Raw genomic sequence first — 14,235 nt, 5'->3', positions numbered from 1 at the left:
ATAAAATTTAGATAAACTGTATGAAATTATTTAAAAATATCAATCAGTCGTATATCATTGAGGTTCTAATAATAGACTACTTTATTCATGGATGCTATATTTTTAGCTCCTTCAGTTAATTTTTAGCACCTCTAATTGATTTTGAACATGTATAGTTGATTTTTAACACCTTTAGTAGATTTTGAACAAATTGTTGATTTTTTAAACCTCTTATTGATTTTAGACCAATATAGTTGATTTTGAAAACCCCTCATTGATTCTAAATACAATGTTTAACTTTAAATATTTCTTGTTAATTATGAATAATTTTTTTGATTTTTAGTATTTTTGGTTGATTTTGAACACTTCTAGTTGATTTTAAACACCTTAAATTTATTTTGAACACCTTCATTGATTTTGAATATCTCTGGTTGATTATAAGCCCTTTTAACTAGTTTTGAACCATTCTGATTGTTTTTGAGTACCTTAAGTTGATTTTTAACACCTCTAGTTGATTTTTAACACCTCTAGCTGTTTTTAACACCTCTAGTTGATTTTTCACATCTCTATTTTATTTAGAGCACCTACATTTGATTCTAAACACTCTCGTTGATTTTGAACTAGCTTCTTCAGTTGATTTTGAACACCTCTAGTTGATCTTGAATCAGTTGATTTTAAACATGTTTGTTTTTGTATGACGAAAGATGAACATTGAAAACTTTTTTGTCAAATATTTTGTCTAAGTTATTTTATGTTATTAACAGAATGTTTAGAATTCAATTTGCTGATGGTGTAAAACCAAGGCCGCATGATTAGTCGGGTTACTCTAAATGTACTCCAATGACTCCAATGTGCGGAAAACGTCGTCTCCTAAGATAGATAGATAAAAAACCTAATTTGACATCACTCTCGCATCTATAATCAGTTACGTCATGGTTTTTATCTTTCTCTCTTATGAGGCGACATTTTCCTCAGATTGATATTAAATAGATATTTTTATTTTTTTTATTTTAACAATGATTTATGAATTTAAATTCTAGCTTAGCTTTTCATAGCCCAATTCACTTTCATATCATGTTTCTTTTGCATTATTGAAGATAGGTTATACAGTGGCCGAATTTAAAGAATTTGAGCGGCGGTTTAAATTTAAGCCGCGGTTTAAACATGGTTTGTTCCACTTAAAACTGTATCAAATGTTTCAAGATTTAAGCCGGCGCTTAATTTTAACCGGGTTTTGGCGGATTTAAACCGCGGTTCAAATTCTTTAAATTCCATCTCAGATCTATTAAATTTTAAAAGTAATTTAAACCAAATCTCAGTTGATCGAATGGTAGTATGATTCACAAAGGTACCCTGATATGTTTTGTCTAGAAAAACGAAGATATTTTCCACATTGTTGATCAGATGAAGGTACGTGTACACTGAATTCAAAAGCTGCAAGCTCTTACGGAAAAATCGATGAGAATTTTGATAACTACTTTTTTTAAAGACAAAGGCTAAAAACATTGATGCAAAATATTATATTATGTCATTATTCTTTTGACTTTGATATTTAGCACACAATTTTATAAAATAAAAACGTATACTAATATATTTGCCGTTCCTAAATGAATGTGGTTTTTACATTAACCTTATTCAAATATTTAATCTAGTAAAACAGGAAGCATGTTAACACTGTTAAAAGTACAGGGTTACACCTCTCATATCTCTGGGAACATTAGTTTTTGTATAATGTACAGACAAACATGGATTTTTTTTATGAAAACCCTTGCTAGAAAATCTTCACTAACATACGTAATGGTTAAAAATTAGCAGAAATTTTCCATTTTATTTTTTTTATTGACAACCGGGAAAACTTTGACCGTTAACTAAAAAATTGGTTAAAGTCAAAAATATTAAAAAGACACTGTAAAAAAATCATGTTTTTGCTTAATCTATAATTGCAAATTCGAAAATAAATGAGTATGGCCTATACGTACTCCATATACATACAGGGTGTTCCACGAAACATGACAGTTGGTGAATAGTTTAAAATGTCTTTTTCCATTATTTGAGAAGTTATTTGATACTGATTGTTATATTATAGTAAAATTGATTTCACAGTAAGATACAGGGTGTCCCACGAAACATGACAATAGCAAGACGACTTGAAAGTCGTCTTTGGTATTTGAATTTATTTGTGACATTTAGTCTTCTATCTACTTTAACATGTATGATTCTTGAAACAATTAGCACATAATTCTCCTAGCCCTGCCATTTCCAAAAAGTGGTCTGCGTTTTTTGTGCTTTCAATATTACCGTAGATATAAAGAGTTTGGTTCAGATTTCAATTTTGTCAAATAAAAGCAAAATTGTCGAAATCTGAACGAAATTCTTCATATCTCGGGCAATATTAAAAGCACAAAAAAGGCAGACCACATTTTGGAAATGGCAGGACAAGGGAAATTTTGTGATTATTATCTTTAGAAATCTACTTCTAAAACTAGGTTGACAAATAAACGCAGCAAATTATATCAAAAATCAAGACGACATTCAAGTCGTCCTGCATACTGTCATGTTTCGTGGGACACCCTGTATACATAAGTTAAACAATAAAGAAATAAACTGCAAAAAGTCTTTAATTTCAGATATCTAATACGTATGTGGAAGAAGAGATTCAAAATTATTCACCGACTGTCATGTTTCGTGGAGCACCCTGTACATCCCAGATGAAATATAAGAATAAATAACAAGAGTGCATTAAATGTCGTCTTGAAATTACTTAAAGAATATATGACAGACGTAATGCTTCATCATTGGTCTGCATAAAAAGAAAGCTGCTAAAATGTTCGCAGCTGCAAAGGGTTGAATACCATTTATGACAATATATCCAAATATCATTGCCGAGTCATCATTTTTTTGATCATTCTTAAGAAACTGCTTTTTATTTTTAATTCAAGATAAATTAATAGCTCTGTAACATGTAGGAGAGTAATTGATTTTGTGTTCCGAAATAAATCTAGCACCCCCTCACTTAAATCCTATAATGTCCAATGCGGTTTTCCTGAATTAAAAAAAAACATTAAACAAAGCTAGTGTATTGAATAGTTCAAATGCCAATGACCGGCCGGGTACGGTAAAAGGTCTGGCCGCAACATCAAAGTTAAAACCGAGCCAGTACAGTACAGGGTCGGGCCGGTACTTGCCGTACAGTACAAGGGGTCGGTCAGGCTCGAATTCAAATTGACCCTACTCCACCATGAAAATTTGAATGATCTTATTCATTTTCCAAACTTCTTGAAAGTCAATGTTAAAATTTTAAATTTTTTTTTTAACATCTTGCATGTTGCAAACAAAGCCATCGACAATTACTAGAGAAATGAGAATTAGTCACATGTTTAAGGGGTATCGGACATGCCACTTTAAAACAGTCCCTTTAATTGCCTACAAGGAATCAATTTATTGAATTAGGGTTTCTTACAAGAGCACTTATCTAATCTTTCTTGAACAGGAGATTCCGTTCAATTAAATAATACGAGATACTACAATTCTATTATGTTTTTATTTCGATAAATTGCCTTATGTAATACAGGGTGTCGGCCACGAAACATGAGAGTTGGTGAATAGTTTTGAATATCTTCTTCAATATGCTGCGATTATAAGTTAAAGACTTATCGCAGTTTATTTCGTTAAAAAATGCTTTTACTCAAATTTACTATTTTATGAATGCCATATAATATTTTTAATTATTCTCTTTGGTATCAAATATCTTAACAAATTATGGAAGAAGACATTTAAAACTGTTTACCAACTGTCATGTTTCGTGGGACGTACATCCATCAATTTGCCACAGAGTGGAACCATTTATACTGAAAATGAAAAGACGACGGTTAACCCTATCCCTGCTGGGGAACTTGAAAACCAGGATACGCTAAAGGGAGGTCAATTTGACCCATCCTCCCTCTAAATCCCATGTTTGATTTCCAAATATAACAAATGATACATCATTATGCTCTACTTTTAGAATCTGCAAAAAACTTTGCAAATTTGTGAAAATTGTAATCTTTTTTTGATAAAACCAATTATATATTAAACAAAATAAAAGTGTCCAAAAAATGATAAAATAAATGTTTTTGAAAAACCCTTTTATTCTATTTATTGATAGTTTCAATATTTGTTTTAAAACTCAAAATAAAATTTATTTCATCAGAAGTGATAAGATGTGCTTCACCAATAGGGATAGGAAATAACTAACTTTTTTTATTTCTTTTTATTTTTCATAAACTTTAAAATATTTTGGACATTTAAAATGACTCTAAAGTTGTGAAAGAGATTCCAACATTGTATTATGTAAAAATGTAATTTTGGCCATGCCAAATTTTATCCAAAAAAAGAATTTAAAAAAATAAAAAAGATCCTTTTCTTGCACAAATCTTCTGTCAACATTTGGCATAGTGTTAGAATAGCGAATGTTTAGAATAAACAATTTTAAATATGTAAAACTTTGTATAATTTGCAAGTAAAAAATTTTGTAAAGATATTGGCAATCACTACTCTACACTCTACGTGTATACAGGGTGGTTTTTAAACACGATATTTTTAGGGATGCATTCATAAACCTTTTGTAGTATTAAAAGAATAGCGCTAAAATGCGCAAATCTAGTTATTTTTTATTCAAAGCTACAAATCTACAAAGCTACGGTCTCTCATGAACAGAATTAAACTTAAATTTAAACTTTGAAACTTTATTTGTTGGGTGCTACAAAGTAGAACATTTTCAAAATAACCATACTATTTTTGCAAAAAACACTTAATGATTAATTGGTTGAAATTTTTTTCTTTTTTCTAAATTTACAACATTATTAATCTAAATCCTTTTGGTTAGGCTGCAGGAATAACTCAAGTATAAAAGTTATCATAATGGATATCATGGCTATCACTATGACGAATAATGCGTGTAAGAGCGAAACTATGAATTATTAGAAATTTCGAGAGCGTTTAAGGAGTAGGTTGATGATGATTGGTTTAATCCCTCTGCGGTTGGTATAAAAGAAGGAGAAGAGAAGAGAATGGTTCAGTTGTTCTCCGACTCTTCTCCGCTCTAGACCAAGGTAGAGAATAATAAAGAGATTCAACTAAACCAATAAAAGATAACTAATGTCCCCCTCCCCTCTATCTAATCAATGCGCTTAGTACTGAGAAGGGGTGGGTTGGGGGGGGGGGGATATCTGTAATTCACAATTGGAACATTAAAGTGAAAAAGCAAAGTAAAAAATATTAAAAAGTAATGCAAAAAAGCAAAGCTAAAAACATTGAAGCAAAGGGTGCAATACAGGTTGTTTCAGAAATATCTCTTCTGCATATACACAGTCCAAACAAAGAAACACAAAAAAATCGTTAAAAGATACAAAATTGGACATGAAAAAATTCGTACATTTGAACATTCAGAAACCTAAAATAACATAAAATTACATACTTTAAGCTTATCAAAACAAAAACAGCGGTTTTATAAGCATCTTTGAATGTCCATATTCACTATACATGAATATATAAAAAAAAATGTTGGACTGTTTCGATGTTTTTTTTTCAACAAAGTTTTAAGTTATATGGTATATATAAATTCACAAAAAAGTTGCTATAAAATTAAATTAAAGAATTTCAGAGGAAAATAAAAATACGTTAAATTAATTCAATCTGTGGTCCACCCGCCCTCAGCAAACACAACATATTGTTTAATTAGGATAATGTTAATTTTAATCTACTCTATATAGAACAAATACATATTTTTTAAAAAATGCCCTAATCATGATAATATTTTTTGAAATAAAGGGACTCCCATTTATGGAGAGGCATGCCTAGTTCACAATGGAACCCTTTCAACCGTTATCTGTTACGTCCATATATTCCTATATATACTATTTAGTATGAATACAGTGTTCTTGGTTCTAAGCTGTTTAACTGGACTATCGTACTGCTACTACCTTCCATCAGAGGATTCTACGGATCAAAGGTATTTCACTTTCCTGTACAGAACGGGTGTATAATTTTATAAAAAATCAATTTGATTTTTTTTTTACGTGGCAGCGGAGCGCAAATTTTTGTTTAGGGTTTTTCTTGCTAAATTGGGGAGTATAAAAATTGTTGGTTAAAAAGTATGCAAAAGGATGAAAAACTTAACTTTGCATTTACCTTTTTTAATTTTTTCCTTCAGATCTTCAAAAATCATTTATCTTATATAAGCTCCGTATATTACATATTAGATTTCTATAAAGTTAAACCCTAAATAAGCCACACATCGAAAGAATTCATCAAATGTCGTATTCTTCACTTTCTGATAATGGAATGTTGCAGATATTTAGTTTTTTAATTAAATAATTATATGGAGCTGTTCCCGCATGTTTATGGCTATTTATCTATTTTCGCAAATGCTGAGATTTACGTAAAATAGTATAAAACCCATTGAAAAATTGTCAAGACGACATTTAATAAATTCGTTCGATGTATAGCTCATTTAGGGTTTAACTGTATTATATTGAATAATCTAATTTTCAACTTTGTACAACGAATAATACAGAAAAAAATAAATTTTCTTAAAGTCTAATCAAAGCCTTGGCTAAAGCCTTTCATAATTTAGGAATCTAAAATGATGTATAAAGTTTTCCTGAGAAATAGAAATTGCGGCATTTCTTTACAAATCTAGCAAAACGATTATTTTCAACTTTATCAAGAATTTCTAAATGAATAATTCAAAGGGATATCAAGTTTCTGAAAAAAGTATTCTAAAAAAATAAAACATTAGCCACAAATTCAAATAAACTTTTCACTATATCTTTGCAAGCTGGTATTAAAAAAACTTTTAAATTTCAAAAATTGGTCACAAATTAACTATAGTTTGTTTTTTGACAACAGACTGCAACTTGCAAGTAGAAATAATTAGCGTTTGTTGCAACTCAGCAGGCGCGCAACTATGGGGGGCATGCCCCCTCCTTGTCTGATTAAGGGGTGCATGTCCCCTTAAGACAGCTTGCTACTCCCTGTAGAGGGGGGGGGGGAAAGTCCTTAAAAAGTTTTTAAAAAATAGCAAATTTTTTTTTTAATTCTACACGCTTTAAGCAAACTTAAATTAAATTATAACGCTTTTCATTGTAAGCTCATATTCCTTTTTTTTCCCCTTTCTATAAAAATGCCTCCACCAGACTTAAATTTGCCCCTTTATTTTGAATGTTGGAATTTGTAACCTTTGTTTTTTTAGAATACCACAAAATAGTTTTAATTTGCACCTCTAAATTTAATTTTTTTTATTCCAAAATGTTTTATAAATACAACCAACTTTAAAATTTACAAATCTATCTAAAAAACATGACGTTATTATTTTTTGATAATGCTAAAAAAAAATTCAGATGTTTTGCCCCCAACAAAAAAATATACCTTAGTTAAAAAAATGCCTCTTTATATATTTTAAAAAAGTCTCAAATAAAAGATTAGACTCCAAATGCAAAATAAATGTTTTAGATTTCCCATAAACAAAAATCACCAAACTGAAGAAAAGCCCCCCAAAAACAAAGATTTGAGATTTCCCCAAAATTCCAAGCTGTTAAATCCATATTTTTTAGTTAATAACTATTCAGTCTCATTTTTGGTCTTATAATTTCATGTTTTAAAGCAGTATACTGCTATTAAAGTGAGATGGACTAAAGTTCAATTTACTTAAACCTGAATTAATTCAGAGGGATAGATCATTATGATTATAGTGAAATGGAATTATTTTATAAATTAGTATAAAATAAGCATTTGGCATTTTAAATGTTAATACAAATCACCAAAACATTAACTAATACTGCAATAAAATCTATGATAAAATAAAATAAAATAGGAATAATCAAAATCATTTTTTGATCTTTTTAGGGAATTCTTGGAACAGGTGAAGTATCATCCAATCGACTACTCGGAGTTCCAGGTATTAAACCTTGTTATTTTTCTTAGTTTTTCTCCTTGAGTTCCAGGTATTAAACCTTGTTATTTTTCTTAGTTTTTCTCCTTGAGTTCCAGGTATTAAACCTTGTTATTTTTCTTAGTTTTTCTCCTTGAGTTCCAGGTATTAAACCTTGTTATTTTTCTTAGTTTTTCTGCTAGAGTTTGTTTGCTACAAATATTTTGGGAAAGGAAGCGCAAATTTTTGCTTTCTTTGCGATACATTTTTGTGCGAAAAAAACCCTGCGTATTCATTCGCAAACTTGATCTTGCAAAAAATTGCGCTATACCGTTTTCGCGTTATTTTGTTTTGCGCAATTATGTGAAACAGATTCTCATTTATTGGTGGATTAAAGGTGTAGACTGTATAAATTTGTTTTCTGTGAGATTGCATTTTTTTGCATATAATTGCAATGCTTAAAAAGGAACTGATTTATTGTCTCTACTTTGCAACCTGATGCGTGATGGTGCACTGCAAATCAAGATGTGTACGCTCTCACACAAAAATTGAGCAGTATTTTGCCAATTACTCCTTTTAAATTTTATGCGCCTTGCTTTTCAAGCAAACCGGAGTTTTCCATGAGAACAAATTTTAACTTGGTTAAATTTAAAATGTGTTGCTTGTTTAGGAAATCCTGCCCTACTTGTTTGCTCGAGGGCGTAGGCAGGACAAGCTTAGGAATGGCCGAGGAGGGGATGAGACTGCATTCAAAGAATTCTCCAGAGTGTAAGTTTTAACTTAATTTGAAATCAAATTTTCCGCATATTGGTATATAATAAACCGCTAGATTTAAAAGCATATATTTCAAACCTTTAAAAATGCAAAATACTGTTTAAAACTTGAGTTTTTTAAAGACAAGTACCTCACATATGTAACTGTAAGTAAAGAGCGTGAAAAGTGTTAACCATTAATGAAATAAAATGATAATGAATGTGAATCCAGGTACCGTGGCGGAAAACCTCTGTTTCTCTCCAACCACGCGGACGCTGTGCTACGAGGACTCGGCTAAACTGTGTAGAAGACGACAATCTACAAATTCTACAATGCCGCGCTCGATTTTACAACTAAATGTACATTATTACTGATTTAACGACCGTGCGCAAATTTAAGATTTTTTTTCACAGATTCAAATTATTCCTACAAACAATATATAGTTTTAAAGCATTAAAATTCAATTGAAAAAAATTGGAATATTTGTTTGAAGAGACATACACATAATGAGTTTGTTAAATCACTGTTTGCTATAAATTATGAACCTCTCGAATTCTGACAATTTTATATTAAAATTATATTAAAAACTATTCTTTTATATACTAATATTTAAGATTTGAAAATAAATGGCTTTATAAATTTTATTGATACACTCTGGCTATTTTTATCTGATGAAATTTCATAGACCACAGTAGGTGCAGAACATCAGAATAATAAATTTACTCGTAAATAAAAGATTAAACGATAATGTTATAACTTAAAGAAATTATTCGCTTACTTATTTTTGAAAAATCAGCATTTGGGCTTAATTGGCACGTTTAGACTTTTTTCACACCGTCACCTTCTTTTAAGGTAGCTCTTCGTTCTTAGCTATAAGAACTGAAAGATCTGTACATTTGGTAGCAATATTTTCCGTTCTTTCCTCAGGTAACAATTTACGGGTTGTTTTAATAATGAGAGTATCAGAAGAAATAGATGGTATGGTCCCCATGAGACCCCAAAGTATTTTGGGCAGAAGGAATAGGTTTAACAACAAGCTGTATCCAATCTGTTACGTTAATTTAATGACAATTAACAATTATAAATTATTGCTTGTCTTGTATCTATATAGTTTATGAATCACTTAAAAAGAAAAGGAGATCTTCTGAAAAAGTTGGTTTACAATGAATGTCTGTAATAGATACAGGATATATTGGAGAACTAGTCTCGGAGAATACAAACTAGAATATTATAGTTAAGTAAGTAGATGTTAGGTAGCTGGATAGGTAGATAGTAGATATATTTGGGTAGGTATATGGTAGGCAAATGGGTAGGTAGCTAGGTAGTTAAATGGTAGATAGCTTGGTAGGTTGCTGGGTAGGTATCTGGATAGGTAGCTGGTTAGGTAGCTAGGTAGGTAGCTGGGTAGTTAGCTGGGTAGGTAGCTGGGTAGGTAGATGGTAGGTAGCTGCATAGGTAGATGGGTAGGTAGCTGGGTAGGTAGCTGGGTAGTTAAATGGTAGATAGCTTGGTAGGTAGATGGTAGGTAGCTGGGTAGGTTGCTGGGTAGTTATCTGGATAGGTATCTGGGTAGGTAGCTGAGTAGGTAGCTGGGTAGGTAGCTGGGTAGGTAGCTGGGTAGGTAGCTGGGTAGCTAGCTGGGTAGGTAGATGGTAGGTAGCTGCATAGGTAGATGGGAAGGTAGCTGGGTAGGTAGCTGGGCAGGTAGCTGTGTAGGTAGCTAGGTAGGTAGCTGGGTAGGTAGCTGGCTAGGTAGCTGGGTAGGTAGCTGGGTAGGTAGCTGGGTAGGTAGCTGGTTAGGTACCTGGGTAGGTAGCTGGGTAGGTAGCTGGGTAGGAAGCTGGTTAGGTAGCTAGGTAGGTAGCTGGGTAGGTAGCTGGGTAGCTAGCTGGGTAGGTAGATGGTAGGTAGCTGCGTAGGTAGATGTGTAGCTAGCTGGGTAGGTAGATGGTAGGTAGCTGCGTAGGTAGCTGGGTATGTAGCTAGGTAGGTAGCTGGGTAGGTAGCTGGGTAGGTAGCTAGCTGGGTAGATAGCTGGGTAGGTAGATGGTAGGTAGCAGCGTAGGTAGCTGGGTAGGTAGGTAGGTAGATTAATATAATATTTTGACATTTTCAATCTAAATGATTAATGGAGTGTTGTCAATAAATCAAATAAATCAAAATAAATCAAATTTCAGCTGATTCTTCTATATCTATTTCATTTCTTAATAACGTTTCCTTTCAAATTTTTTACTCATATTTATAAAAGAAGGAATCCGAATCAATTATAATAAAAGAGAGTTTTTCCATTTTTGCTCCAGTATACATCTTTGTCTAAGATACAGTGAATTTATATTTGTTTTATCAAAGTTGTATAATAAGGTTAGATACCCTGGATACGCACCAATATTTGATTGTATCAAGGTTGTATAAAAAAGTTAAATACCCTGGATGCGCTCCAATATTTGATTGTGTCAAGGTTGTATAATAAGGTTAGATACCCTGGATGCGCTCCAATATTTGATTGTATCAAGGTTGTATAAAAAAGTTAAATACCCTGAATGCGCTCCGATATTTGATTGTGTCAAGGTTATATAATAAAGTTAGATACCCTGGATGCGCTCCAATATTTGATTGTATCAAGGTTGTATAATAAGGTTAAATACCCTGAATGTGCTCCAATATTTGATTGTATCAAGGTTGTATAATAAGGTTAGATACCCTGGATGCACTCCAATACTTGATTGTATCAAGGTTGTGTAATAGGGTTAAATATCCTGTAGGTAAAGGCGACCTTTTTTAGCAATGGACATCATATGACGTCACTGCTTATTTTATAAAATGAAAACTTGAATTAGAATTTTAATTTTTAGCTTCAAACTTCTTAGCACAATCTTAATATTTGTTAAATGTGAAGATTGTTCGTTAATGTTAGAGTGACGACATGTGAGGATTTGGAGTGTTCATTGCAAAAAAAAGAGGACATCAATAATTACTTAAGTGTATTTTATGTTGTTACAAAGCAAATATTTTTACTAAACTTATTAATCACTATTAAGTGAAATGGGGATGTTTAAAATGCACAATTGCCGTGGTTCATGCTCATTGGACTTTTTAAAGTTATAACTTAATTCTAAAAGTCGTCTTCCTGTTTCAGCGTTTTATGGATATCACTGTTTATTTTTGGTTAGTTATATTTTTTATTGGTTATATATATATATTTTTTTATATTATTGGTTGGTTATATTTTTGGTTAGTTATATTTTTGGTTGGTTATATTTTTGGTTAGTTATATTATTGGTTTGTTATATATTTGGTTAGTTATATTTTTGGTTAGTTATATTATTGGTTGGTTATATTTTTGGTTAGCTATATTATTGGTTGGTTATATTTTTCGTTAGTTATATTTTTGCCTGGTTATATTTTTGGTTAGTTATATTATTGGTTGGTTATATTTTTGGTTAGTTATATTTTTGGTTTGTTATATTATTGGTTGGTTATATTTTTGGTTGGTTATATTTTTGGTTAGTTATATTATTGGTTGGATATATTTTTGGTTAGTTATATTTTTGGCTGGTAATATTTTTGGTTAGTTATATTTTTGGTTGGTTATATTTTTGATTTGTTATTTTTGTGCTTTGTTATATTTTTTTTTTTTTACATTTTTGGTTAATTATATTTTTGGTTATTTATATTTTGGGTTTTTTTTTTAATTTTTGGTTGCTTATATTATTGATTGGTTATAGTTTTGGTGAGATATATTTTTGGTTATTTATATTTTTGCTTTTTTCTATTTTTGGTTTTTTATCTTTTTAGTTGGTTATAGTTTTGGTTTTTTTTATATTTTTGGTTTTTTATATTTTTGCTTTGTTATATTATTGTTTTTTTTTTATTTTTTTTATATATTTCCCCCGCGCGCCAATTTACTGCAAAATGTTTAAATCAAATCAAATCGAATTATATATTTAGCCATATTTTCATAAATTATGCATGTAAAAATGGATATTTATAATTAACATTAGTAGAAATTACAGTTTATGGCAGGGAGACGGAACTAGCCGGAACTGTTTTCAATCGGTCTCTTGTACAATCAGTCTTTAATCAAAAAATTTGACTTGAAAAGTTTCACAAAAATTAGATTAGGTTGGACTTCCTGGCAGAGAAAGGTGAGGGTTCCTTTAAGAAGTCTGGTGGCTAATAATTAGCGTGGAAAATAAAAGATATGATTCCTGGCTGAAAAGATCCACAGGCTGGTCAAGCGAGAAACAAAGCTATAATTGAGAATTAATTAAGTATTTGAGCAACTGAAACAATAAAGTCTATCACATCTAAAGTCTAAATATTTATCAAGCAAGAATTTTTTAACACTAAGTTTAAACCCAAGCTTGCTCTCAATTTATTTAATATTAGGATTAAAATCATTCCATAACAAAGGAAAACTGAAAAAAGGAAACTTTTTAAAAAAATCATTTCGGACCCTTGGTAGAAAAAAATCATCAGCATTTCTAAGAGGATAAGGGAGATCCGTTAAGGCTGAATTTTTTATAAAAAATTATCTTAGTTAACAGTAGAATATTTCTGATCTATAGAATGCATAATTAATAATTGCTGCTGAATTATTAGGTCAGGAAGAGACAAAATATCTAATGAGGAAAATAAAGGTTATACGAGGCTTTAGAAATTATGCGTACGCATTTTTTCTGAAGCAAGTTTATAGCGAATTAATGTTTGATTTACTACAGCAGCTATAAATAGGCAGGCAGTACAGAATATGAGGATGGATGAGCACGAAGTATAATGACTTTAAGGCTTTACCAGTAAGAATATTCTTTGCTCTATTTAAGTAAAAAATAGATTTAGAAACCTTGTTACGAGTTTGTTTGATGTGATAATCAAAACTTAGATTCTCATCAAAATAAATGCCGAGCATTTTAAAGGCTGGCACTTTGGACATCTTTGAAATATGTTCAATAGGAAAAATTCTGGTTAAATCAGGACTTGAGTTGATGTCATTATTATTAAAATGAAATTGAAAATCAGGAATGGAGGTTTGCTTTGGATGAAAAACCATGACTTTAGTTTTTGAAGTATTGACACAAATCTTGTTGGCTCTTAACCACATACCTAGTTTTTGTAGTTCATTGTTAACAAAATTTCCTACCTCAGCAATATTTGAACCTTTAGCTAATCCTGTAGAGTCGTCGGCAAAATGGAAATTAGGTAACAAGTTGGATTTGTACATATCATTAATATAAATGAGAAAAAGGAGAGGACCTAGAATCGAACCCTGTGTGGGACGGATACATTTAACTAAGTTTGTGAACCATACCCCCAAAATTACCCTATTGTAAGGTCGTCTCCGACAAACTGTATCTCCGTTGAACCCTCCGTACACTCACCAAACCAAACATTTTCAAGGCTTTCTAGTAATATAAACAAAAACCTCATGGAACTTAACGTGCATTAAAAGAACCAATTTAAACTTAATTTTCAGTGAATCATTTACAAATAAACAGTGAAATTACTTTAACCAGATAAATATTCATTTCAGAAGAATTAAATTGCTTTAGACTTCAGTACAAACAACTTTTCGCCGCCCTACAGTTTTCTAGATT

The 14,235-nt window shown here is 31.1% G+C and overlaps 1 protein-coding gene across 1 annotated transcript; it reads left to right on the top strand.

Moving 5' to 3' along the window:
• Positions 1 to 5,043: 5,043 nt before the first annotated feature.
• LOC111716215 (uncharacterized) lies at positions 5,044 to 9,243 on the top strand. The gene is made up of 5 exons (XM_023491656.1): positions 5,044 to 5,069; positions 5,882 to 5,968; positions 7,864 to 7,915; positions 8,559 to 8,656; positions 8,873 to 9,243. Exons 2-5 carry the CDS (start codon positions 5,883 to 5,885, stop codon positions 8,937 to 8,939), a joined length of 303 nt encoding a protein of 100 aa, XP_023347424.1. The 5' UTR covers positions 5,044 to 5,069; position 5,882; the 3' UTR covers positions 8,940 to 9,243.
• Positions 9,244 to 14,235: the final 4,992 nt, after the last annotated feature.

This window comes from Eurytemora carolleeae, unplaced genomic scaffold (assembly GCF_000591075.1).
Source record: "Eurytemora carolleeae unplaced genomic scaffold, Eaff_2.0 scaffold1002, whole genome shotgun sequence".
NCBI classification, from domain to species: domain Eukaryota; kingdom Metazoa; phylum Arthropoda; class Copepoda; order Calanoida; family Temoridae; genus Eurytemora; species Eurytemora carolleeae.
This window is presented reverse-complemented; position numbering and strand designations above follow the sequence as displayed.

What these genes read in the sequence shown, in the direction of transcription:
- LOC111716215 (XM_023491656.1), top strand. Translation starts at nt 5,883, where the DNA reads ATGAATACAGTGTTCTTGGTTCTAAGCTGTTTAACTGGACTATCGTAC. An exon ending in GAGGATTCTACGGATCAAAG is followed by an intron (nt 5,969 to 7,863) that starts GTATTTCACTTT and finishes TGATCTTTTTAG; the next exon opens with GGAATTCTTGGAACAGGTGA. An exon ending in TTCAAAGAATTCTCCAGAGT is followed by an intron (nt 8,657 to 8,872) that starts GTAAGTTTTAAC and finishes ATGTGAATCCAG; the next exon opens with GTACCGTGGCGGAAAACCTC.